We start from the raw sequence: 23,630 nt of genomic DNA, 5'->3' as shown, positions 1-23,630 counted from the left end.
GCAAAGCAGTGATGCTACAGTTACAGCCACTGCCTTTAATTCATATTTGGAACCAAGCACACCTCTATATGCAGAGTTGAAAAATACATTAGAGACAGGCAGCACTGAAAGCATGTGTCCTGCTGCTGTTGATGTGATGACAGCAAATGTAGTATGGATCAGGAATAGAGCAAAGCACCCCCAGAACTGTAACTCTGCTTCCTTGTGCTGCCATTGGATTAAATGAGGAACCATTTCTCTGCTTGCTTTTCATTCAGGAGGAGGTTGGAATTCTTGGTGGTCTGTAGCTAGGAGAGTAATTTAATAGTGCTGTCTGTGCCCAAAATGTGAATCAGAATCCTAAAGGGCAGGACAGAGAGGGAACTCATTGAACCCTGTTGTGACAGTGAAGATAGGTGGTGAGTGAGTCAAAGTAAATGTGCTAGGCATGTATGCTGAAATGACAGAGGTTGAGGAGCTCAGGCACAGGGAAATGATCTCACTGGCAGCACTCTCATACAGAAACGTCCATTTTTTTTGTTCAAGAGCATGGAGCAGTAAGTAATGCCTTCTCAGCTAGCAACATTGCTGAAGCTTCTTGCAAGGGAGTAGGAAAAGAGACCAAACTGTCAGTGATGTTAAAAGCTAGGGCATGCATCCTCATCTTTGACAAACTTGGACACAAGTTGTGCAGAAAGGCATTTTGACGGGAAGTGTGCACTAAGGCACGGCAGTGGTGAAGGAGACCTGGCGGGGTGCCTAGTTGGGAGGGCTGATGTGACTGATCCGACTCTCTCTTGCCAAACACCCTGTAGACTTTCTTGGTGGCTTTCAGTGCCCTAGTCATGCCAGTTGTATTCTCCATGGCAACTCTGCCACAAGACTGACAAGCTGACATGCTTCTTGTTCTGTGATGAAGGGAGGGAGCGTCTGGCTACTTTGTGTGCCATGGGAGAGGTGGGTGCTTGTGTGAGGTGGCTCTGTGACCAGGGAGGGCTAGTTTGTGAATAGCTAGTACCAAGAAGTGAGACAGCTTTGTCTGCTCTGTTAAGGGAAGGATTTTGTAAAGGACATAGTGGGAGACTGGTTCAGTTTTCTCTAGTGTTGGAAGACTTCAGTGTCTGTGTCCCCAGTGGCAAGACCAGCTGTGCATGGGCATTTATATGGCAAAAGCCACAGCAGTGAATGAAACCACAGAGTTCTGGATTTTTAACTTGGTTAAAAAGATAGGAAATTCAAAGCAGAGATTAAAAGATGACTGAATATCTTGCAATTAGGAAAGTCTGGCTTTCAACCTTTGCTGTAATTGCAAAACAAAAGAATTTTGGAAATCTTGAGGACTTTTCGCTTCAAACTCCAGCAGCCAGTTTTGTGTGCCCTTGACTGTGCCAGTTCCTACATAGTGATGGATTATGTCAAGTATTCCTTAAGAGAATCTCTCTTCATTGTTTTGCTCTTCATTAATTGCTGCTGTTGAGTTTTGTTTTCTAATGGGTGCTTATGCCTGACTGCTCAGATGTCCTGAAGCAAAGATGTGATATTTAGGAAGGGTTTATTTAGGAATGAAGCTGGCTTGGGCGTGGGGAACAACAAAGTTAACTGAGACTCTTCAGCTGGGAAAAGAGATGGCTTAGAGGCTTTGTAAGCAAAGTTTGCAAAATCATGAATAGCATAAAAAATAGAAAAAGAATAGGTTCATTTTGTTGCCCCTTTAAAGAACTGAGCTAGGTCCTGAACAAACAAGAGGAGGATCGTTATACAATGGGTAGCAGAGCTGTGTGATTCCTTGCCAAAGGATGTTGTGAATGAGTTTACCTGAGTTCAAGGGGAGACTGGAGAAATCCATACAAGATAAATCCATTAAAAGTTATTAATATAGAAAGTTGTCTCTGAATTTAACCCCTGGACTCTAAAGAGTTGGAGGTAGAGGGGATGTGTTTGTTCTGTTTGGTTTTGTTCTTAGGCATCCTTTAACGGATAGTCACAAAACAATAATGATACTGGGTTAGTTATCTCTTCTGCCCAGGTCTGCATGCTCGTGTTATGGTATGTTCTTATCTTGGGGCTGAGTAAAACAGTGGTGATTTTGGTTACTTCAGACTTATGCATGGATCATGGTGTCACACTGAGTAAATTCTGCCTAATGTATTTGCAGTGTTTGATTTGAGAAGGTTCTTCTGTCCTCTGAAGTCATCAGCCAAGGAACATCTTCCACAGGCCTGAAGTGTAGTGCCTGTTTGGGGGCAAATATTAAAATATTTGTTGCTATAATTTGGTACATTTATAGAGGGTTTCAGGTGTGCATGCCCATTCTTAGATGTCACAGGTCTCCAGTGCATCTGGACAAGAACAGGATGATTTTCAGGTTGCATGAACTGAAGCATCAAGTGGAAAACAACTGTTTTGACATGATGGATACTAGACTGCAGATTTTCACTGTTTCTTAATTTGAGAGCTTCACCATTGGAATGAAAAAGGGCTCCTCAAGGACAGAACCACCTGGAGGGCACAAACTCACATTCATCTGTCTGCAGGCTGCCAAATGCAGCAGATTTTGTAGGAACTATATGAAACTTTGGGAAGAGTTGCTGGGAGATACCATGAGTTTTAGAAGTTCTGCACTTCACTGCTAAGCCTGATATACTCTTTTTTTTTCCCCTCCTCATGCCAGGGATGTGTTTCCACAAGGTCTCCCTGATGAATATGCCTTCGTAACTACCTTCAAATTCCGGAAGGCTTCCAGGAAAGAAGATTGGTATATTTGGCAGATTATTGACAAGTACGGCATACCACAGGTACAAGGTCCTTTGCAGCCAGAAGAACAACCTTGTTTCTCTTTTGTTGTGTGAACCAGCTTTCTTACCTTAACTTCCCACTCCTTTTCCTTGTGGACTAGTGAAAATCCCTTTACCTGTTTTCAGTTCATTTTACTGGAAATCCTTTACCTTTAATTCAAACCTTGAGGGAAGGTTTGCATAGACCTTGATTGTTGTTACCATGCAGATAGATGTGTTTGTTGGAAAGGGGGAGAAAAATATCCGATCCTTGCTTTTGAAACCACTTTGGGGTTTTTGGTTGTTTTGTTCAGGTAGTTCTGTTTAGGGAAATATTTTGCCTCTTGGGAAAAGGTTTGCCAGACAGATGTACTACAGAGCAGTGAGCTATGTCAAGTTTTTGCACAGACTTCTAGATATCTTACAAAGTCATGATGGGTTCTCTGCATAGGATATGGATGTAACCCCGAGTCCTGACTGCTGCAGAATTTGATCTAATAATTTTTGTCAAATACTCCCAGGTTTTCAGAAGATAAATACTAAGAGAGTGTAATAAAGGGCTGTCTCTTCCTATATGGCATGTTCTTAGCAGCATGCTATAGTTTAGGGGTTCGAGTGTGCTTAAAGAGGGAGTGGTTAGGGTGGGCTGTATGTTTTTCTGCTCAGTACAAACATGGTGCTGATGGCATTTGCCCTTAACTCTAAACTGGGCTGTCGGCATGAGCTCACATAGCCAGGTGACTCAGTATTACTGCTTTGGGACTGGTATTTGAATGGATTTTGGTAACTCACAGTGAAGGATAGATACAGTCTGAGGACTTATCTAAGTAAGTTTCAGACAATGGCAAAAGGTTTATGTGAAAATTATTATCAGCTGCATTTTGTTAAATGAAACTATTTACTGTGCTATGTGCATTCCTAATTTCTGTGGAGTGAGAATGTGTGTATCACTCAGTATTTCTTGGAGACAGATGAAGACTTGAACTGCTTAGGTGTGGAGAGAAAAAAAACAGTTCAAGGTTATCAGTAATATTTTGAAAAGTCCCTTAAATTGTGGTGCCAGAAGTGCCTTAGAGCCTCATGAGCCTTGTTTCACATAAAGTTGATAGTGGTTTGGCCACTACCTTGCAGACCTGCATAGCTTACAGACTGCAGACACTTCTGAGCTAATGCTGATCTGAGCTGGCATTTCCAGCCAGCACGGTGCTCAGCTGCATGGAGATGTTGGGTCAGATCTGGAGTCAGCCTACCCTGGGCTGCTTACATCAGACACAGCTCGGTGCCGATGTGGTCAAACTCCTTCCAGCTCTGCAGCTTGCCGATGCCCTGTTTGTTCCCTCTAGCTCTGTGCTATGCCGCATTCCCTGCTGCTTGCTTATAACTGCTTGACTTTGGTAAAAAAAGAAATCAATTTGTAAATTAACTAGAAGTATAATGTCTTCAAAAGCCTATTTTTGTGTGCTCCGTAGCTTGCAACACAGTGGGGGCGTGTAGCTGTAGTTTTTTGTTCAAAGCATCTGAAATAAAGTGTGGGTGGTGCTACAGCTCAGCAGACTGCTTTCATACCAGGCAATAAATTATTTGTCCATGCCCCATGGGACCATTGAGGACATGTGATGGGACTAAAGAGCACAGAGCCTGCTGGGAAGTAGTGGAGGAGTGCACAGGATGGAGGGATCCAAACAGGTTCACCTTTGTCTGTCTGCCTCTGGGGAGATGTCCCTGACATGTGCTACCACCCAACCATGCCCAGGCATTTCCTGGGAGGCATCAAGGTGGCATGTCAAGGGTTGTACTCACAAGAGATGGCTTTAGATGGTCATGGATCTGCACCCAAACCTGTGCCCTGCCCCATCTTACCTATTAGAACAGGTTTAGGCTCCCTGTCCATATCTCACACAAAACTCTGTCCTCTGCACTTTGCCTGGGTTTCTCACCACATGCTGTGCCATCCCTGACTTTGGGGTGTCAGTCATGATGGAAGGCAGGCAGGAGGAAGGAGAAGGCTTTGTACTTTCTTAGCAAAATCACTTCTGTCTGCTTGCAGGTCTCAATCCGACTGGATGGAGAGAACAAAGCTGTAGAATACAATGCCATCGGGCTCACCAAGGATGCCGTGAGAGTGGTCTTCCGAAATGCACGAGTCAGCGATCTTTTTGATCGCAACTGGCACAAAATTGCCCTCAGCATTCAGTCAAAGACTGTCTCACTTTACATTGACTGCAGACTGGTACAGGTGCTGCCTATTGAAGACAGGGAAAATATTGACATTCAAGGAAAGACTGTGATTGGCAAACGCTTGTATGATAGCGTCCCCATTGATGTAAGTACTGTGTGTTCCAGTTAGAGCTGGGGTAATGTTCAGCATTGGGTTTGAGCATGAGAATGGGGTTTTGGAGGTTATGTTGTAATTGACCCTTTTCCTGAAGCAGCATCACTGAAACGTTACTGGTGTTACATAGCTAAAACAGATTGGCATCTCATCATCTGAAAGACTTGCTGTCTTTTTATGTGAGACTGACAGTATCTCCGTAATAGTTATTAAAAATGAGAAATCCATTTCATCTTTCTGTCTAGTCCCAGAATGTGCTATAGTTAAAATCAGAGACAAAATCATCCACAAATACTATCAAACAGGGTACTGAACTGCACACGTAAAGGTCTTTTGCTGTCTGATCTTGGCATTATATTTCCACCTGTGATAGAAAGAGATGGGGGAAAAAAAGAAAGTTCCTCAGAAAAGATACCTGATACAAAATACTCTTGCTCCAATTGAACCGAACATGAGACATGCAGGTTGGACCTGACTGTCCAGTATCAGTGTTAACCTGATATAACTTATGCATGATTGTTTGGTGCTTTGAGACTTGTGTAATCTTTCTTAGCTGTGCAGAATGGATGGAATGTTTATATTAAATGTGCTAATATAATTTCTCGCACAGGGGTAAATGGTCAGAAGCTGCAAGGCACAACAGGAGAAAAAGAAACTTTATGTCTCGATGAAATTCTAGGAAGGATAGAGGTGGTCAGAATATGTCTCCTCAGACAGAAATTTGGCCAGGACATGGGGAGTAGCATGCCTCCTTATTTGCATGAAAACCTGCACCAGAATTTTAATAGGCATATTCAGGGTCTCATTAGTTCAGCACTCTTGGAGCACGCTGAGATATTTGTCCGTTATTGATAGAGAGAGATATTGACTACAGTATCCATAGAATCACTATGAAGTTAGCCCCGTCTGGTTTTTGTTTGTATTCATCTGCACTGTTTGTATCCAAGCAAAAGGACATGTGGTCTTTAATAATTCACTGTCTCTGAGACTATTGCCTCACTTTGTCTTCTAGTTTGATCTTCAGCGGATGGTTATTTACTGTGATTCTCGGCATGCTGAGCTGGAGACCTGCTGTGACATTCCCTCTGGACCAGTAAGCTTCTTTTTGTCATTTATTCATTTTCACATCAACACTCTTTGTTGAAATCTATTACATAAATCAGGGAAGTCTGGGCAGTTTGGGATTATAATTTTTTTAATGATGGTGAATGACATAGCTATATAATTGGTAATGTAGCAGTGCCAGAAGAGGACTGCTGCAGAGGGATGAGTATGAGGAATTTGAAGTTTCCAAGTTCCTCTTTTCTTGTGAAACTGTCAGGGGAAACAAAACCCTGAAGTGATGATGGAACAACAGAAATGCAGCATGAAATATTCAACATATTTCCCACTGGTTTTATTTGGGAAGAGCTAAAACAGTGCCAGTTGCTGCTTAGTTTCCTGTGCCCAACTCCCATTAGAAACTTCCACCCTCCTTTCACTCTTCTTCCCTTGGTCTTGGTTAAAGAGATTCATGGCTGGTTTTGCCACCTTTTTCCCCATCGCTTGAATGAATGGCTTTTGTGGGATTTTGTTCCTCACTAGGACTCATTTAGCTGTGCGTATTGCAGTAATGCCTATGTGGTTTCTCTAAAGCGGGTGGAAGAGGAAACTTTCTAGAAATGACCTTGGGTGTTTGGGTGCAGTGCCAGGTCACGGTCCTGACGGAAGCACCTCCCCTGGAAGTGAGGCCCACTCTTGGCAGTGAGCAAGTTGGTCATCTCAAGACTTTCAACTGCTCCTGTCCTGCTGGACAAAAGGTGAGTGTTGAGATGAGTTTGTTTTATTTGAGACATGCAGGATAGGTTTGGAAATGACACCGTGCAAGTGAGTTATAAGAAGGGCTGTATTTATTTGCAAAGTACTTTAACACCTAGAGGTGGAAAGTACTACGTAGAAAGAGCGAGGCATGTGTTATTGATAGGTGGGATGTCTGTAGAGGTAATGGCAGCCTAACCAGGTGTTTTCTCTTTACCTAATTGAGTGAATTTGATTGTGCTGGTAGTCTGGTAACAACGTTGAAATCAAAGTTGTTATTCTTATCCAGCCCAGTTATGTGCATCCTTCTTCAAATAAAAAGGAAGAGATTCTGAAGGTAAATATAGCCACACTGAAAAAATCTCATACCTTTTAAAAGCAGTGTGCTTGCTTGTACTGGCTGTGACTGGGATCTCTGAGAAGCCAGCTCCATCGCCACTGCTCTTGAGGGCATGTCAGTTTTAGTCTGTTCTCCACTAAAAACTGAAAACATTTTTTGCCCTCAATTGTTGTAGGATTGAGCCCCTTGCTTTGTTATATAATGAGAAGATCATTCTGACTAATCATGTTTTTTGTCTTAGGGGGAGAGAGGTCCAATTGGCCCTGAAGGTCCTAAAGGTCAAAAGGTCAGTAATATGTGCTCATTTATTTGGTTAATTAAAAAAAAAAAAAAAACCAACAGCAAAAAGTTTCAGAATAAGTTCAGGAGTTGAAGATTTTGAGAAATCTTTTTGAGTCAGTTTGGCATATGACTGAGTTCAGATAGTTTTGGATGAGCCCAGAACTGCAGGAGCCTCTGGCCATCTTATATCTTTGCTCTAGGCTTGCATTTGAGCTTATCTGTGGCTGCTTTATGTCATTCTTAGAGTAAGTCTGTTCTAAAATCTTTTCCTGTAGATTCTAAACTGGCATTTTCTAAGTCTGTGTTATTCAGTTTGTCACGTACAGCTTTCATAAGTCAGCTGGAAAACCATGTGCTGCTGCTGTTCTGTGCCTTGCTCAGCAGTACTAGATACCCCTAGGTTATCCCTAGCAACCTCCCAGTCACACTCCTCAAAATTTCCTGAGACTAGGGTAAAGGATTAGCCACAATGTATTATCCTTAGCAAGACTGTCTGAGTCATTGTCTGATTGTTAATATAGGCCACATTCCTCAGTCGTCTTCTTCCTAGATAATAGGGTAGGAGAGTGGTTGTGATGGCTGCTTCAAGTTTCACAGTGCAGCCTCTATGTTATCCTGTGTATTCTGCAAGCCTCTTTGACATGCATGTTTATACATCCAGCATACACACATTTTCCTTCTGTGCTTGGTTACAAATAGAGCTGTGAGGCAACTGACTTCAAGGGAGAGCTTGCACTGGAAGAAAACAAAGATTCACAACATTGCTGAAGAGGTGAAAGTTGGTGGTGTTGGTGATTCCCAGTTTCACCATGTGTGTGATTAAAAAGATGTTTGGGAATAATTTATATTCAAACCTATTGCCATTTGAATCACTTCCACGAATTTGGTCACTGAGTTTATACCTGTTGAACAAATGAATCACACCCCACCAAAAGTTACTCAGTTATGGAAGACTGTGAGAGGGGAAAGGAGAAACCTCTGGGTCTTGGAAGGTCAGACATCCTCGGCAATGTGTTGTGGATTTTTGGGCAAGGCTTGGTCTGCTCTCTGCAGGGAGAAGTTTTGGATGATGAGGAGACATGTTAAGAGTATGTTTTCTACTGGTGTAAAAGAACACGAGTTCATTAATGTTCAGATGAAACTGCAGAAAATGTTATATAAATAGCAGCTTTCTATTTTAATCTGTGACAGCCTAAATAATGATGGTCTGTTTTGAAGAATGGCAGAGCCATGACTGTTGTGAGGAGGTTGCAGAAGGACGATGAGGATAATAATAAAAGCACCCTGGAGGAACATCCCGTTGTCTTTGACCGCTTTGACAAGGTCTATGTGCTGATGAGGATGTCTGTACTGTCTAACATGGCATGCTGCTGGGCTGCAGGAGATACTAGTTGATTACAAAATAGTGTACATCCAAGTACAGCATCAGCAAGTTTTCTGTAACAGATCCTGAAATGGCTGTCCCACTGCTGTAGGTGGGCTGCTGAAGAGCTCTGCAGATGTCTGTGACTTTTTCCTGTCTGTAGTAGTCCGAGACTCGAGTACAGCTGCAGCAAGAATGTGTCACAGTCTCAGGGAGCTGGGGATGATGCCGTTTAAATCCAGGCTCTGACAACAATTTGGTACAAATATGATGATTTGAGACAAATGACCTAGCTTCTCTATTTGCTAACTAAGGCAAGTAATCAATTTTGCTCCTGAATTGCAAAGATGTGATTAAATAACGTGTACCACCCTTGAAAGCAGTTCTTGCATAGCTATTGCCAAGGAACAGCTTGTCACAGTCTCTTCTCTAGGTGCAGGAACAACTATCTCTCTCCTCTTCTCTCTCTGCAACATTACCGAGCTACCTGGGCTAAAATACTGGCCATGGGGAAGAAAGTGAATACTATTTACAACTCTCCAATATTACCACCTGGTACTTTATTAAGACTAAGGCCCCACAAAACTATGAGTGGCTTCTGCATTATGTGGTTTTAAGTATCCATAGTATTTTTTAGGATCATTCAACTTGGCTCCTCATTTCTAAGGTGCAAGGTTTGTGTAATGAGGAAGGCTGTAAAGGATTTTTAAGATTTCTATTTGTTAGTTGAATCCAAGAGCTGCAGCTTCAAGAAACACTAAAAAAAATATTGCAAGGTCTTTACTATACCCAGGTTTGATTAAAACATGCTAACAGGTGAGTACAGCATAAGAAAAGACCAATCATTAATTGACTAAATGAGAGAGGTGGGAGTAAGCAAATGAATAAGGAAATAAATTATCAGAAAAAACATGGAAACAGAATAAAGTCAGGACTCAGTCAAAATTCACATTTTCTCTATAAACATCATTTCTACTGTGTAGGTCTTATTTGGGATGAATTGCAAAGCTGAAATCTACCCTAAATAAGTGAGGCCCAAGGGATATTCAGGTAGGCTGCAGGTGTTTGAGAATTATCCAGAAATATTTTATAGGCTGATAGTGAGAAATGCCCTGTAAGAGACTATGTGGCCATGTATGAACCCAGGAAAGTGCTGGTTCAGCTGGTTCAGAAAAACAGCACACAGGTGGTGGGAGTCACCTGAGTAATGGGATACTGATGGGGGCAGAAGTCAGTGTTAAAAAGCCAGATCACCTGTTTTGCCCCCAAACAGGCATCTTTGGGGAAGTTGACAAAGGCAGGAGAACTAGGAAGCGCCATCTCTAAGCTAAGAGAGTTTTTGGGTTTAGTTTTGTTTTCCCTAAACCAGTAGTAGCTGATGGCTTTTTCATTCTTTATCCAAAGAAGGAATGATGGCTAAGTGGTTCTTCCCATTTTCTGTAAAAAAAGGTCAGTTTGAAGGTCTGTTAAGTAAAGTGAATGTGGTTGTTGTCTATCTGAGTTGAAGATGCAAAGACTGGTGTTCAGGCTCTGCTATCCAGAGCTCCCATATCATATTCCTTCTTTCAGGGGAGGAGGTTTGGACAGACTTTTCTTACGGTACCATCTGACCAGTGGAAATATTTGAAGTGTATAACCAGTGTGGGAAGATAATGAGTTTCTGTTCCTCTCTAATTTAAGTCTCCAAAGGCAGGGCAAAACAGGAGCACTTGCCATTATTAGAAGAAGAGAAAAAATCCCTCAGAGATGAACACCTCAGCCTCCATTACCCATGCTGCCAAACCGAGGGTAATGCATGGAGACACAGCGTGCATGTTTTGGAAGCAGATATAATAACGGATGGTACTGGGCAAGAGGGAGACAGGAAATAGCTTTGGAAGAATTGGCTAACATGCCTGAAGCTGGATCCTATTGATAAATTTTAGATGCTAATGACAGCCCAATCTAATTTATTTTCCTTCTGCACTCACTCTGCGTGCTGTGTTGTTTGCAGGCTGGTTGGGGCACTGAGATGATGGTCAACGGGCTTCTGCTCTCTTCCAGCACTGCTATCGATCTGAGTTTAGAGAAGAACCACTTCTCTCTGAGATCTCTTTTTGTCCATATCATAAAAATGACATTGCTTACCTGCCTTTGGGAAGTTTGTGAAGTCTGGTGTATTAGACATGCTCTAGCAGGATGTATTTTTTTTCCTCCAAATTTGAAAGGAGTTTTGGTGTACTTTAAGTGACTTAAGAGACAGTTGTGTAAAAACTTTTATGAATTTTGCCACAGCCGATTTGAATTGACTGTGACATTAGTTCTGCATATATTCTACTTGCTCTATGAGATTTCTTTCTTTTGGCACAAAAATGATAAAGAAAGAAATGTTCATATTTCCTGTACTTTCAAAAGCCTACCTTCATCTGGGGAAGAGAAATCCTGATCCGAACAAACCTTTCAGTGTCTGATACAGCTAAGCACATTTTTTGGGGGGCATAGACCGGGACAAATTGAGTAGAGCCACAAAATGAAATTCTACTGTAGTCCATGTGGGGAGATTTGGGGAGTGCAGGCAACATTGGATTTATTGCTGCTGTGGTACTGGAGGGTCCTGCTACAGGTCTGAGACTTCTATAGCTTGATGCCATGTTTAAACTGAAGTCCAAAGTGCCTAAACTCCCTACAAGCAAAAGATAATGAGAGGAGCAAATAGGTGATGACATTATATTTGTTAGTGATGGATGGGGAGCTCATCACAGTATATTTCTGGTATATTCCTTTTGGGTAAGAATCAGGTAGGAGCTAGGTAGAGGCATGTGGGCAGAGCTCCCTGCTCCCTGGCAGCTCCTGGAATTAAAGGAACTTTAATTAAGTTAAATGAACTAGCCTTAAACTAGTCTCAGTAATGGGTATATCCTCAGCTCGTCCTTCTTTCAATTTTGTGACTGCAGAGCAGTATGTGAAAATGATTTGCAGGTATTTTTTCTGCACTTGCTGATTTTGACACTACTTTTAGCTCTCTGTCTGATAAATACTTATGAAATGATGCATCTTCTTTAATTCTTTATCCCTTTTGCCCTGTCCTGTTTTGGAGACAAGTGAAGAAAAAGTTTTGCTTGGTTTCTGACTGACTTTTTTTATCTTTTCCTCCTTGTGTATTTGCCCCTCTAGTTTTCATTACCCACTATAATTTGTATGTTTTCAGCTGTCTTCTTTCTGTGTTCCCTCTCTCACAAGCAAGGAGGGTGACTGTGTGTATTGCATGCTTCTGTGAGGGAAAGGAGTTAGCTGATCATGAAAATCTAGCATGAATGAAAACAGTGGGGTTTGACTTTTTTTAAAAATAGCTCTAATGTATTTAAGTATTTAGAGGTTTATCTTTTCCACATTTAAGGTGTGCACCTTCTGGGTCTTATGCAAACCACCTTTCTAAGCCCTTCCTGACTTGATAGAACATAAGGACTTCTGAAGCACCTCACGAAAGCTCTCTGCCTTGCCAGTGCACTCTGAAGGCCTCTAGCTGTATTTTCATATGAAGAATAGAATATAAAATCAGAGAACTTGGACATTCAAGTCAATATAAATGCAATGAGGTACACCCAGTCCTTACAGCAGGAGCTGTAATCTTGGTCATAAAGACTGGTGGGACCAGAAATGTCCACAGTCTCAGTCAAACCCTTGTTGCATTGCTTCCCAAAAAATCAAAGCAATGGAAGGCTGGCCACAGAATACAAACACTAATGTGGTACACTTCCCGGATGAGTTCAATAGGAGGGTGTAAGAGGAAATCTCATTTGTTATTTCTATGACTGTCAAGAAAGGAATTAACTAACTTTTTGGGACTAATGCCCTTTCTTTTTCAAGGGAGAACGTGGCAGCCAAGGGCTTCCTGGACTCAGAGGAGAAAAAGGAGAGTCAGTAAGTAAGAAATACCAGAATGATTTTATGTAAGAAGATGGAAATGCAATTAGTTGTTTTCTCCATTATGGTGAGAACTTGCTCACAATGTCAATGATGTGCCCTGTTGAATATGTTCCCTCTGCTCTGCCTTAATCACAGGGGAAAGCTGATCTTTCTGGCAGACACTGTCATTTTTTGGAGGGGTGGAAATAGATGGGTTCATCCCTGGATACAGCTGATAACTGACTTAGTGTTTGCCATCTAATTAAAAATGTAACTTGGGTATACTTGATTATAACACAGCTGCGCATCTAATGGGGACAGTGTGAGGCAACTGAACACAAAGAAGATGCAAATCTCTCTAAACTCTTTTACATTCAGATGACCAAGATACAGCTTTCCCCAGCTGCAATTAATGCAAATGCCAGACAGAGGTTTCAGGCAAGAAAATCTTTAACCCTATGTAAAATTCATTCTAATAAGGGTTGTTGTCATTCTTGATTTTGGAAATGAAATATTAGACGCTGCCCCAAAGAGAAAATAAGATGTTTTCTTGACCAAAGTAGGAGAATTGGAATATGTTTTCTATTTTAATTTGTCACTGAATTACTAAAAAGGAATTATGCCCAATGAAAATTACTTTCCCTATAGTATCTGTCCTGTGATTTGTGTGTCTATATATATATATATATATGTGTGTGATAAATATGGATAGATATATCTCAGATATATAACAAGGAAAACACGAAATATATATTTATAGTCATTTGACCATGCTATCAAATGTACCTTTTCCCCTCCTCTTTCATTTCTAGGGTAGACCCTACGGCAGAGGAGAAAAAGGAGAAAAGGTAAATTCTAATCCTTCACTAGACTAATTAAATGATTAAACTTGCTGTTGCTTTCCATAGCTCGGAGGTTGCTTTTGGAGTACACAGAATGCAAGAAGTGTGATACAGTTAGATCTTTGTGGGGAACTTTTATATTGTGTTATGCCTCCTTCTGCAGGAAAGCTTTTGCTTTTCTTCTTTGTGTTCTTTGAGTTTCCTTTTGTGCATTGGCCATGTAAAATGCTATCAAATTGAAATGATAATCTTTGCTTTGTGTAAGCAGCAGTGAGCTCGTGGAGGATAATGCAGTAAAGCAACTGTCTGGAAGGATGAAAAACAAAGGGAAAGTATAATTTTGAGTTAATTGAATTTTCAACAAGTTTAAATTTGGGTCATGAAGGGACTGCCACACTGTTTCTTTTTGTTAGATATTTTCATTAATATCCCGAAGGACAAAAGCCAGAGTATTTTCTTACTGAAAATGTTAGGTAGGACAGAGTATTAAGATTTGGAGGTTAAAACTGAGGATACAGAATAACCACTGAAAATAGGTAGGTTATCTATCTTGGAAAATGCATTCAATGGGAAACAAGTAGCATAACAATGTGAAACCAGTAGCGTAACTGGACTAATTTGCATTAAAAATATGTCGGTTTCCAGGCAATTATGGCTGCAAACTTCTCATTCCCCACAACAAAATGAGGCTGCAGGCCTAGACTGCAGTGGTGAAGTAGCTCTTTCTGTTGCTCTATATCACACCTGGCTGTGGATGTTTTTCTTATCACCAAACTGAAATTTCAAGTTGTGGAGAACAATGGAAAAAGATTGACAGGAGGGTCTAAGAGATAGATGGATGTATTAAGGAAGAAGTCATGAAAATGAGATTAAGAATCTGTGGAGCTCTTTTCCAGGGGGTCTGTGGCTACCTGATTGCTCATAGAATTTAAAATAATATTGGCTTGTGGTCTGAAAGGAAGGATGCTGCACTACTGAGAACATGGCATTTATGGCCATTGCATCTTCTATTTGTTCTTTCTGTGATTATGATATATTGATTGTATATAGTGGTGATACATCATGCAAAATTACAATCTAAATGAGGGTTGTTCATGGCAGGAAATATTGTTGAGCCAGGCTAGAGACATGGGGGCCATAAAGCACACATTTCTGCATCCATCTTCCTGCAGTCCTCCCACTGACAGCCACTATTTAGCCTGAGACTCAGGATTCAGCCTTTGGAAACCAGCTCATGTTTGGCAGGTGGTGAGAGTCAGAGTCTGATGGGAAACATGAAGTTTACAATTTGAGTTGTGCTACAGTTGAAGCAAGTTCTTGTTTTCTTATGTTTTGATCTCTGCAGAAAAGTGTTGGAAAACATCACTCCATCTGTATTACTGTCATGCCTAGAAAAATAGGTCTGCAAGTCTGGATTGGAGGAGAAAAAATAAAAAGACCCCACAGTATGTGCAGAAATTCTTTGACTGGAGTAGCCAAACAACATTGACCGGTCCATACAAATGTGTAGTTACGGACATCCCTGAGTTTGTGTCCAGCTTGTTTAATTTATTTGGTACTCCTGCCAGTCAAGGCAGTTTGTCCTCACCTGTGGAGGAAATGTATTTGGTACCTGGTGTGTTTGTGCCCCGTGTCTGCCCAGTGCCTGAGTGACACCACTGCTGCTGATGAAGAGAGAGCAAAGATATATCAACTGTACATTGCTGGCTTGATTAAAAAGGGAACATGGGGATATAGAATATCTCAAGTTGGAAGGGACATATAGGGATCATTGATCCATCTCCCTGCTCCTCACAGGACTACCTACAACTAAATCATATGACTGTTGTTCAGATGCTCCTTAAACTCTGACAGGCCTGGAGCCGTGACCACTTCCCTGGGGAGCCTGTTCAGTGATCAAGCACCCTCTCAGTGAAGAGCCTTTTCCTAATGTCCCATCTGAACTTCCCCTGACGCTGCTTCATCCCATTCCCTCGTGTCCTGTCGCTGGTCACCAGAGAGAGGAGATCAGCACCTCCCCCTCCGCTGCCCCCCTTGAGGAAGTTGTGGGCTGTGATGGGGTCACCCCTCAGCCTTCTCCTCTCCAAGCTGAACAAGCCAAGTGACCTCAGCTGCTCCTCCTAAGTCTTGCCCTCAAGGATTTTCACCATCTTGATTGCCTTCCTCTGGGCACACTCTAATATTTCGATGGCCTTCTCATATTGAGGCACCCAAAACTGCACAAGTACTCGAGGTGGGGCTGTAGCAGTGCCACATGGAGTGGGACAATCACCTCCTCAAATGGCTGGCTATGCTGTGCTTGATGCACTCCAGAACACAGTTGGCCTTTTTGGCTGCCAGGGCACACTGTTGACTCATACTCAACTTGCCATCAACTCAAACCCTCAGACCTCTTCCTTCAGGGCTGCTTTCCAACTTCTTATCCCCCAGTTTGTATGTGCAACCAGGATTACACCATCCCCGGTGGAGAATCCTGCACTTGCTCTTGTTGAATTTCATACAGTTGGTGACTGTCCAGCTCTCTAGTCTATCCAGATCTCTACATAAGGCCTCTATACCCCCAAGGTGGTCCATAGCTTCTCCTAGTTTAGTTATCATCAACAAACTTACTTAGTGTAAATTTGATTCCTTCATCCAGATCATTCATAAAAACATTGAAGAGCACTCGCCCTAAAATTGAGCCCTGGGGAATGCCACTGATGACAGGCCACCAGCCTGATGTAACTCCATTTACTATAACCTTTTGAGCCCAACCCATCAGCCAATCGCTCACTCAATGTATTACAGAGTTGTCTAGCTGTGTGCTGGACATTTTCCCCAGAGGGATACTGTGAGAGATAGTATCAAAAGCTTTGCTAAAATCCATAACCAGGGATAACTTCTGGCTTCCCTTGGTCAAATAGATGGTTGACCTTGTCACGAAAGGAAATTAAGCTGGTTAAGCAGGACTTTCCCCTCATGAAGCTGTGCTGGCTGTGACTGCTGACTGTGTTGTCTCTCAGGTGTTTTTCAATAACTCCCAGAATAACCTTCTTCGTAATTTTACCAGGCACTGAAGTGAGACTGACAGGTGTATAGTTGCTAGGGTCTTACTTCTTACCCCTTTTGAAGACTGGAGCAACATTTGCCAGCTTCCAGTTGACTTGGACCTCCCCAGACTCCCAAGACCTTGATGCCATGCTTCAGCCTGTTTACTCACCCTGGTCATGAATTGCTAGTGCTCCCCAGGGGCTTCTTGTATACATGTGGGGGACTTTCCTGCCATTGCTCCTGGTCCCACTCAGATCTTCTCATCTGTTGTGTCATGAACTGTGGGCTCTTGGTGGGTCTCTCCACTCCCTTCAGGTTCCTCTGGTTCCAGAAACCCCTCTGTGCACCACGCTGGAGCGCTCCACAGCCGACACCAGAGCTTCATCAGTGATGTATTTGTGTGTATAATTTTTCCTGAACACAAAAGATCATTTTCAGGTGCAAAGGTGAATCTTCAGCAGCAGAAGGGATAGGACTGTAAGTAGTGGGGGGGATCAGCCATGCAGGCAGTGTGCATACCGAGGATTGCTATTGCATGCAGGGGCGGAGTACCATGTCTGTGTCTTGACATCAGAAGAAATGCCTACAAGAGGGAAGTAGCCAGAACCACAGGGAGTTGGGGTGCAAGTGCCTGCGGTGCTAGTTACCATCTATACGCCTGAAAAAAAAGAGGAGAGCCTATGAAATTAAACCTTTCCCAGATAGGAGAACACCTGAAAGGAGGGGATTCACGTGGCATTCTCTTTGCTGCTGCATTGCAAAGGCTGCATGAGCACAAATTCTTTTTACTCTGGCTGTGACAGCTTTATGTTTGCTTGATTTTTATGGGTACAGGCCAGTGCTAGGAAACTGGATCAGACATGCGGGAATTTGAACAGTTGCAGTCTGTGCAATCATTGCTGTTCATGTGCTGTGGGCTCCTTTATAAGGACACGGCTCACATCCTAAGTGTTGATAGAGTGAAGTTATCTCACCTTTGAAAAGACTGAGATGACAAAATTACTATTGTCCCCTCGTAGTATTGCTCTCCAGCTGTGCTAGTGCCAAACACCTGCCAGATCATGCTGTTGCCAAGTATTGCGTGTAGGGCAATTATGTGAGGTCTGAGGCATTTGTTAGAGGGCAAATCCTGTGCTTTTCCAGGACAGCAGAGGCACTGGCCTTGCTTCTTCAGGCCATTACCTCATTATATCACTAAGTTGAAACCAAAATGATGCTTGTTTTAGAATACATAGCATGCCAAGAATGTCATTAGTGGTAAACCAAAAGATAACAGCAGCTGTGGCTAAAAACCTAATTCATGTCGACGTGAGGTCTTGTATGACTTTGAAAACCAGGAAATTCACTGTGATGGCTCAAGCAACAGCCCAGCATGTTTTTCCAGGCCTAAATATCTCAGCCTGATAGAGAAAACTTTTTATGAACAGAAAAATGCATGTGCAGACCAAGTAATTGTGCATAGATATAAAAGAAAATAATAATGTAAGAGGTGCTCTTGTGAACTGCTCTCAAGTGGATTTCCTGGTTAGGTGTGATTCAGCTGCCACTCCTCCAAATTAGATCTTAAATTTCCACTGTTGACTGTCATCTTTCAGCCCTTGGAGTGTTTAACCCCTATGGCATTAGATGTAGTCTGTCATATTTCTGCTCATAAATCTGTGTCCCTTTACTGTGTGTTCATTCAGTGGTTTTGCACATGCTTATGCTATTGAACTGATTATTTTACATGGGCAAATATCCAATTCTATAACATGATCACCATAAAAGGCAATGTTTTGGCTTTGTTCTCTAAGTTATTCAAATATTGCTAGATATTTTAATATTTGCTAGACCAGATGGCCTGTTCCTGCAAGGGTTATAACTCAAATCTTCAAACCTCTGTTGATCCAAGAGGAGTAGGTGCAGGAGAGAAGTGAGAACAGAAGGAACAGCTGTTGAACATTTTTGAGGATGATTCAAGCAAGACGGGGTTTCAGTGACTCTTGATCAAAGTCAGGGTAATCATGTTTGACAAGGGAGGTTCTGTACAGTATGAGGTCTGCATTCCTGGGGCACAGCCATCCACATCGTGAGCTGGCCTGCCTTTCTAATGCCTCCATACAAAGTTCAACTTCATAGAATCACAGAATCATAGAATCACAGAATCATAGAATCACAGAATCATAGAATCATAGAATCACAGAATCACAGAATCACAGAATCATAGAATATGAGGTTGGAAGGGACCTCAAGGATCATCTGGTCCAACCTTTCTTGGCAAAAACACTGTCCATACAAGACGGCCCAGCACCCTGTGCCGCTCAATCTTAAAAGTGTCCAATGTTGGGGAGTCTACCACTTGGGGAGATTATTCCAATGGCTGATTTAGAAATCATAGAGGTTTTTAAAAACTGATGCACTTGTCTTGCAAAGTACAGAGTATTATGCAATGGTGCTGAGCCACCTTTCTAGCATCCTAAAGGCCAACAGTAGTGAAAAGGCTCCACTCCACTCCAGGTGGCAAGTCGCTTAGAAAAGTGATGACTTTGGAGAGGACATGATGAAAACCTGTATGGAGATATCAGTAGGAATTTTAACTGTTTCTTCTGTTATAAAAGCTAAGGGGAAGCAAATCAAACTAGCTGGTAGCAAGTTTACAATGAACAAAATGAAGCTGCTTTTCATACAGTAGGTATCGGAGCTCCTCTTCGCAGTCTCTCTGGAGGTTAAAATCTTGTGGGTTTAAAAAGGTGCGTATGTGTTCATTAAAGAGAGAGACACCTGTAAACATCTCATCAGTACAAAGACATTATCTCTGCTTCAGGACATCAGCAAGTGATAGCAGTATAGTAGGTGAGAGAAGTCTCCCATGAAGCTGCTGCTGCAGGTGGGATAGGAGCTAGCTAGACTTTTAGCCTGACTGCTGGTAGCTGTTCTTGGTCTTTTGTACATCTCTAGATTATTCCTAAGAGCCTCATTATTCAGAAGGGGCCAAAAGTTTCCATAGTCCTCTGAGGGCTTGGGCCAACAGTTTATAGCTATTGAAGAGTAGGAAACACAAGAAAGGTGTCATTAAACTGCTGGGTCAAGTGATCACTACTGTGATTTTCCACAGGAAACCAGTCTGTTGGAGGAGAAAACTAACCAGAAGCACCCACCTTTTGAAGAGGTGGTGGATGAAAGTTTCATTATGGCTTACACTGGGACTTCTCTCACTAATGCGTTTCCAAGAGTATAGAAGCTTTCTTTTAGTGCTTTATCTGTTTCCCTTCATGCTAATAATCACACATGCAGCAGTGAATATGAGAAACTGCTTCAGTAGATTAAGTCTATATTCTCCTAACAGTGTTTTTTTACATGGTAATGACTTTCTCTGATAAAAATGCAGAAGGATTATTATAGGATTTCTTATGAGAATAAAACCTCTGAAGTGGCTTGGCTTATTAGAGATGCAGTGACTACAAGACCAAGCATAGAGAAGAAAAGCAGGCAGATAGTTAAGACTCTGGGCTAGGCTGCAGGAGACTCAGGCTTAAAACTTGGCTCCAAGAGGTTTTTGTTGACCTTGGGCAAAGCAGCTAGTCTTTATAAAATGTAAAATGAAGCTGGAGAACCAATTTCCTTCAAGACTTTGTATATCTTGCCGGCTAGATCCTTTAAACAAAGGCTTTGCTTCCCCTGTCTTCCAAATCGGAGTTATCACCATTTTTAGGGCTTCTTGAAAAGCTGCAGAAATCTACCCTGTTAGATATAGTCTATCCACGCAGAGCCCTGTGCTCTCTGTCTTTGCCCTGAGGCAGCTGAATGTAAGAAAGATCTGACCTGAAAGCCATGTAACGTTTTTTCCCCCAGTGCTGTGCTGTCAGAGGGATTTAGCAAATAAGCACGAGCACAGTGCCTCTGGGTCAGGCCTGGCTAGCATCCAGTAACTTGGGGTACAAGAAAATGGGTGAAGTTCTGCCTGAAAAAGGTGCCACAGACATAACTGGAGTCTGATACTGCATGCTGGTTTGATGGCAAAGGAGAACATTTGCTTAGTTAGTTTTAAGAAATGTATTTTGGGACCAGAAGGGCTTGACTTGGTTGCAGGTAAAGGTCAGGCTGGAAGTGGTGTTTTAGACACACAGAGCTATAATAAAGTTTGAGAGTCAGGTCCCTGAGTGTCAGGATGCAGCAAGAACCAGCTATACCGCAAGTGGGACGGAGCTGGAAACAATACCATGTCTGACAGGGCAGGGACCTCGCCAGCCAGGGCATATCCCATAGCACTCCAGCAAGGGAGCAGGATGGGTCAGCAATGGTAGCCAGGTTGAGCTGAGTCCAGATCACCAGACTGATCCACGGTCATGAATCAAGTCTAAATCCAAGCCAGGAAAGTGGTTCTGCAAGTCCAGGTCGGGATTATCAGGGTATGTGGCCAGGTCACTGCAGTTTAATTCAAACAAAGGCCAAAGGTGGAAACCTCTGCTTAAAAAAAGCTTCAATGCAAAGGAGGGGGACCAACCATCTGAACTCCTAGAAGCAGGACATGCTCTCTGAGCATGAGCCTGAGCTTTCACAACCTAACAATTAGTCCTTATTCTTACAACTTCCAATTAAAACTAATTGTCCCTCCAGGAGATTACGTGTGTCCTTTCACTGCTGAAACCTTGAGTTGGGTGCAGGGAAGGTGCTCCAGCTAGGTTACAGGCTGTCACATCTCGCTCAGACGAGGGAGACGAGTGACTCAGATTTGCAAATCCCCAGTGGAGTGGACAACAAGTCTTCAAGTCCAAACATTTATTAACTACCTACAATGTACTAATTGAACACATGATAATTGGCTAAGTATATAGCAAGTTGGGTCAAGCAATACAATATGCCTTGAATTTCTTAATGGGAAAGGGAAAAGAGGGAGATAGAGGGAATGGGGGAATACAGATCACCGGTCTGGGTTCCTGCGCCGATCCTGACAGTGAGGATTCCAGGAGGTGGCAGTCTTCCAGGGGGGGAGCCTTTCTTTCCCCCCGCTTAATATATACCCACTTTCCTTGAGTCCATCCCCTAGGACGACCCACAGACCTACATATCCCATGTGTGGGGAGGGGGAAGGTGCTGCATGGGATGATGTAATTAGCATGATTTTGTTAGCATATCCAGGGGTGTTAACTAATATGCATTTCATGGATAATGAAGCAAAGTTCATCCACTGGACAGATGGCCCTTGAAATCTGACCAGGTGCTCCAGAGCAGAGCCATCCTGTCTCCACAGGGCTCCTTCCTTTAGCTGCATCGTGTTACTGGGGCAGCGTTACCAGCTTTGACCTCCACAGAAAGCACCCTGTGACTCATAGTTTTGTCTTGGGAGTGTTTGAGGCATTTCTTCGATCAGCCTTAACTGTTGCTTTCCCCAGATGTTTTTCTTAGTTTCTCACAGGTCTGGTTTCTCGTCTCTCACACAGGCCTTGTTTGGGCTGCTGTGGTGTCCAGACTTTGTCACCAAGTCCCAGAACTCTTAAATGCCACCCAGTTTACCTAGGGCTGGTGAACTGAAAGGTGTCTCTGAGAGTCTAAGGAAGCAGCAGTGGACTTTGTGCATCAGCATCCACGTTGGGGGGCCGTGCTCTTTCAGCCAGCACATCTTGACAGTAACAGGATGGGAAAACGTCTCCAAGTTTAGAGATTCTATTGAGTTTGAAATTTGAAAACAAAGCAAAACCCCAACTGCCCAGTAATTGCTGTTCCTTGGAGACAGTGGCTGTGCAAATATTGCCTTCTTGGGGTTTGGTTCTTAGCGCTCAGATCTTTTTACTTTATTGCAGAATAAAAAAATAATGTGAGCATAGCTCAAACTGACCTGGTAATGAAAAGTGAAAGTGCAACATCTGCAGGTTTTTTTCTTACTATTTTTTGTGCTGGGAATCATCTCTCTCAGGAACCATTCCTGGTTACAGACTTCATCTGGTTAAGGTCACTCAGCAATTAACTTCTCAGTCCATCACTTAAACATCTGTATAATAATACCTCATCTACTTTCTAAGGCTGTCATGCAGCTCACTGGAGTCGTTTGTATCTGTCATTTCTTTTCTGAATCTTCTGGTTAAAAGGTGAGGCATATTAATGTTAGTATCTGCCTTAGTACTCTGAGTATGTTTGCATCCTCTTGTGTATGCAGGCAATTTCAGTTTGCTCGTTGAGTATTTTTGAGTCCTCTTAGCTGTAGTTAAAGTACATTCTGCACAGCTAAATAACCACGGTTTGATGGAGTTCTTTTTCTTAACAATAATTAGAGGGTTTTAGATAAATTCTGTGGTTTTCTGTGACCCAGAATAACAGCTGCAGATTGTAATAAACAACTCGAAGCCAGATCACATACTAATTGTGCATCGTGACAGCTTAATTCTCAGCAGTGCAAGAATACTAGTAACTTGGGTTTTTTTCCTTACATAAACTTAGAGAACATTTCTTCCTTTTCACCATTGGCCCCTGGCTGGCAGGTACTTTGCTAGTATATAATGACATCTACTGGCAATCAGAAGTTTTCAAAATCTCCAGCACTTGTTTCTTTAGAGGATTTCTCTGCCAAGATCCACTGGCAGTGTGGAAAGGAAGCACATGAGGAAGATTTGCCAAGTTTGTGCTTCTTCTGATAGAAGAGTTGGGGGGAGGAAAACGGATTGTCTTGATCCTGTCATTGATAACTGTTGTTTCAATGCAGGATGCTCTTGAGAGTGATATTGTGGTGGATAGATATGGATTAGCTGCCTGTTAGGTGCAAAATTAAAAAATCTTTCCTAGCAGTCTGGAACATACACTCTGAAATGGATCTTGTATCCTAATGAATCATGGAGAGCTGAAGCATTAAACAAAGCAAGTTGCTATCACCATTTTATCAAAGGCATCTTAAGTGTTCCCTGCCCCTCTTCCTGCTACATGTTTTCACATCTATCTAGTTAAGAAGCCAGATTTTCCCCTTTCCACTGATCAAAGCTGTTGCCAAGCTCCATTTCCTTGTTCATGGCTGAGAAAGTGCAGGTGCCTTTTTCAT

General features: G+C 42.4%; 1 protein-coding gene across 1 annotated transcript in view; it reads left to right on the top strand.

Moving 5' to 3' along the window:
• The window catches only part of COL22A1 (collagen type XXII alpha 1 chain), a 244,421-nt gene that overhangs the window by 95,447 nt on the left and 125,344 nt on the right, over positions 1-23,630 (top strand). Inside the window, exons 6-12 of the mRNA XM_026843424.1 lie at positions 2,651-2,774; positions 4,801-5,076; positions 6,098-6,178; positions 6,771-6,884; positions 7,464-7,508; positions 12,714-12,767; positions 13,565-13,600. Of these exons, the coding sequence (XP_026699225.1) occupies positions 2,651-2,774; positions 4,801-5,076; positions 6,098-6,178; positions 6,771-6,884; positions 7,464-7,508; positions 12,714-12,767; positions 13,565-13,600 (730 nt within the window). The remainder of the gene's footprint in view (positions 1-2,650; positions 2,775-4,800; positions 5,077-6,097; positions 6,179-6,770; positions 6,885-7,463; positions 7,509-12,713; positions 12,768-13,564; positions 13,601-23,630) is intronic.

This window comes from Athene cunicularia (genome assembly GCF_003259725.1).
Source record: "Athene cunicularia isolate RWA chromosome 2 unlocalized genomic scaffold, athCun1 chr2_part1, whole genome shotgun sequence".
Classification (NCBI taxonomy): Eukaryota; Metazoa; Chordata; class Aves; order Strigiformes; family Strigidae; genus Athene; species Athene cunicularia.
This window is presented reverse-complemented; position numbering and strand designations above follow the sequence as displayed.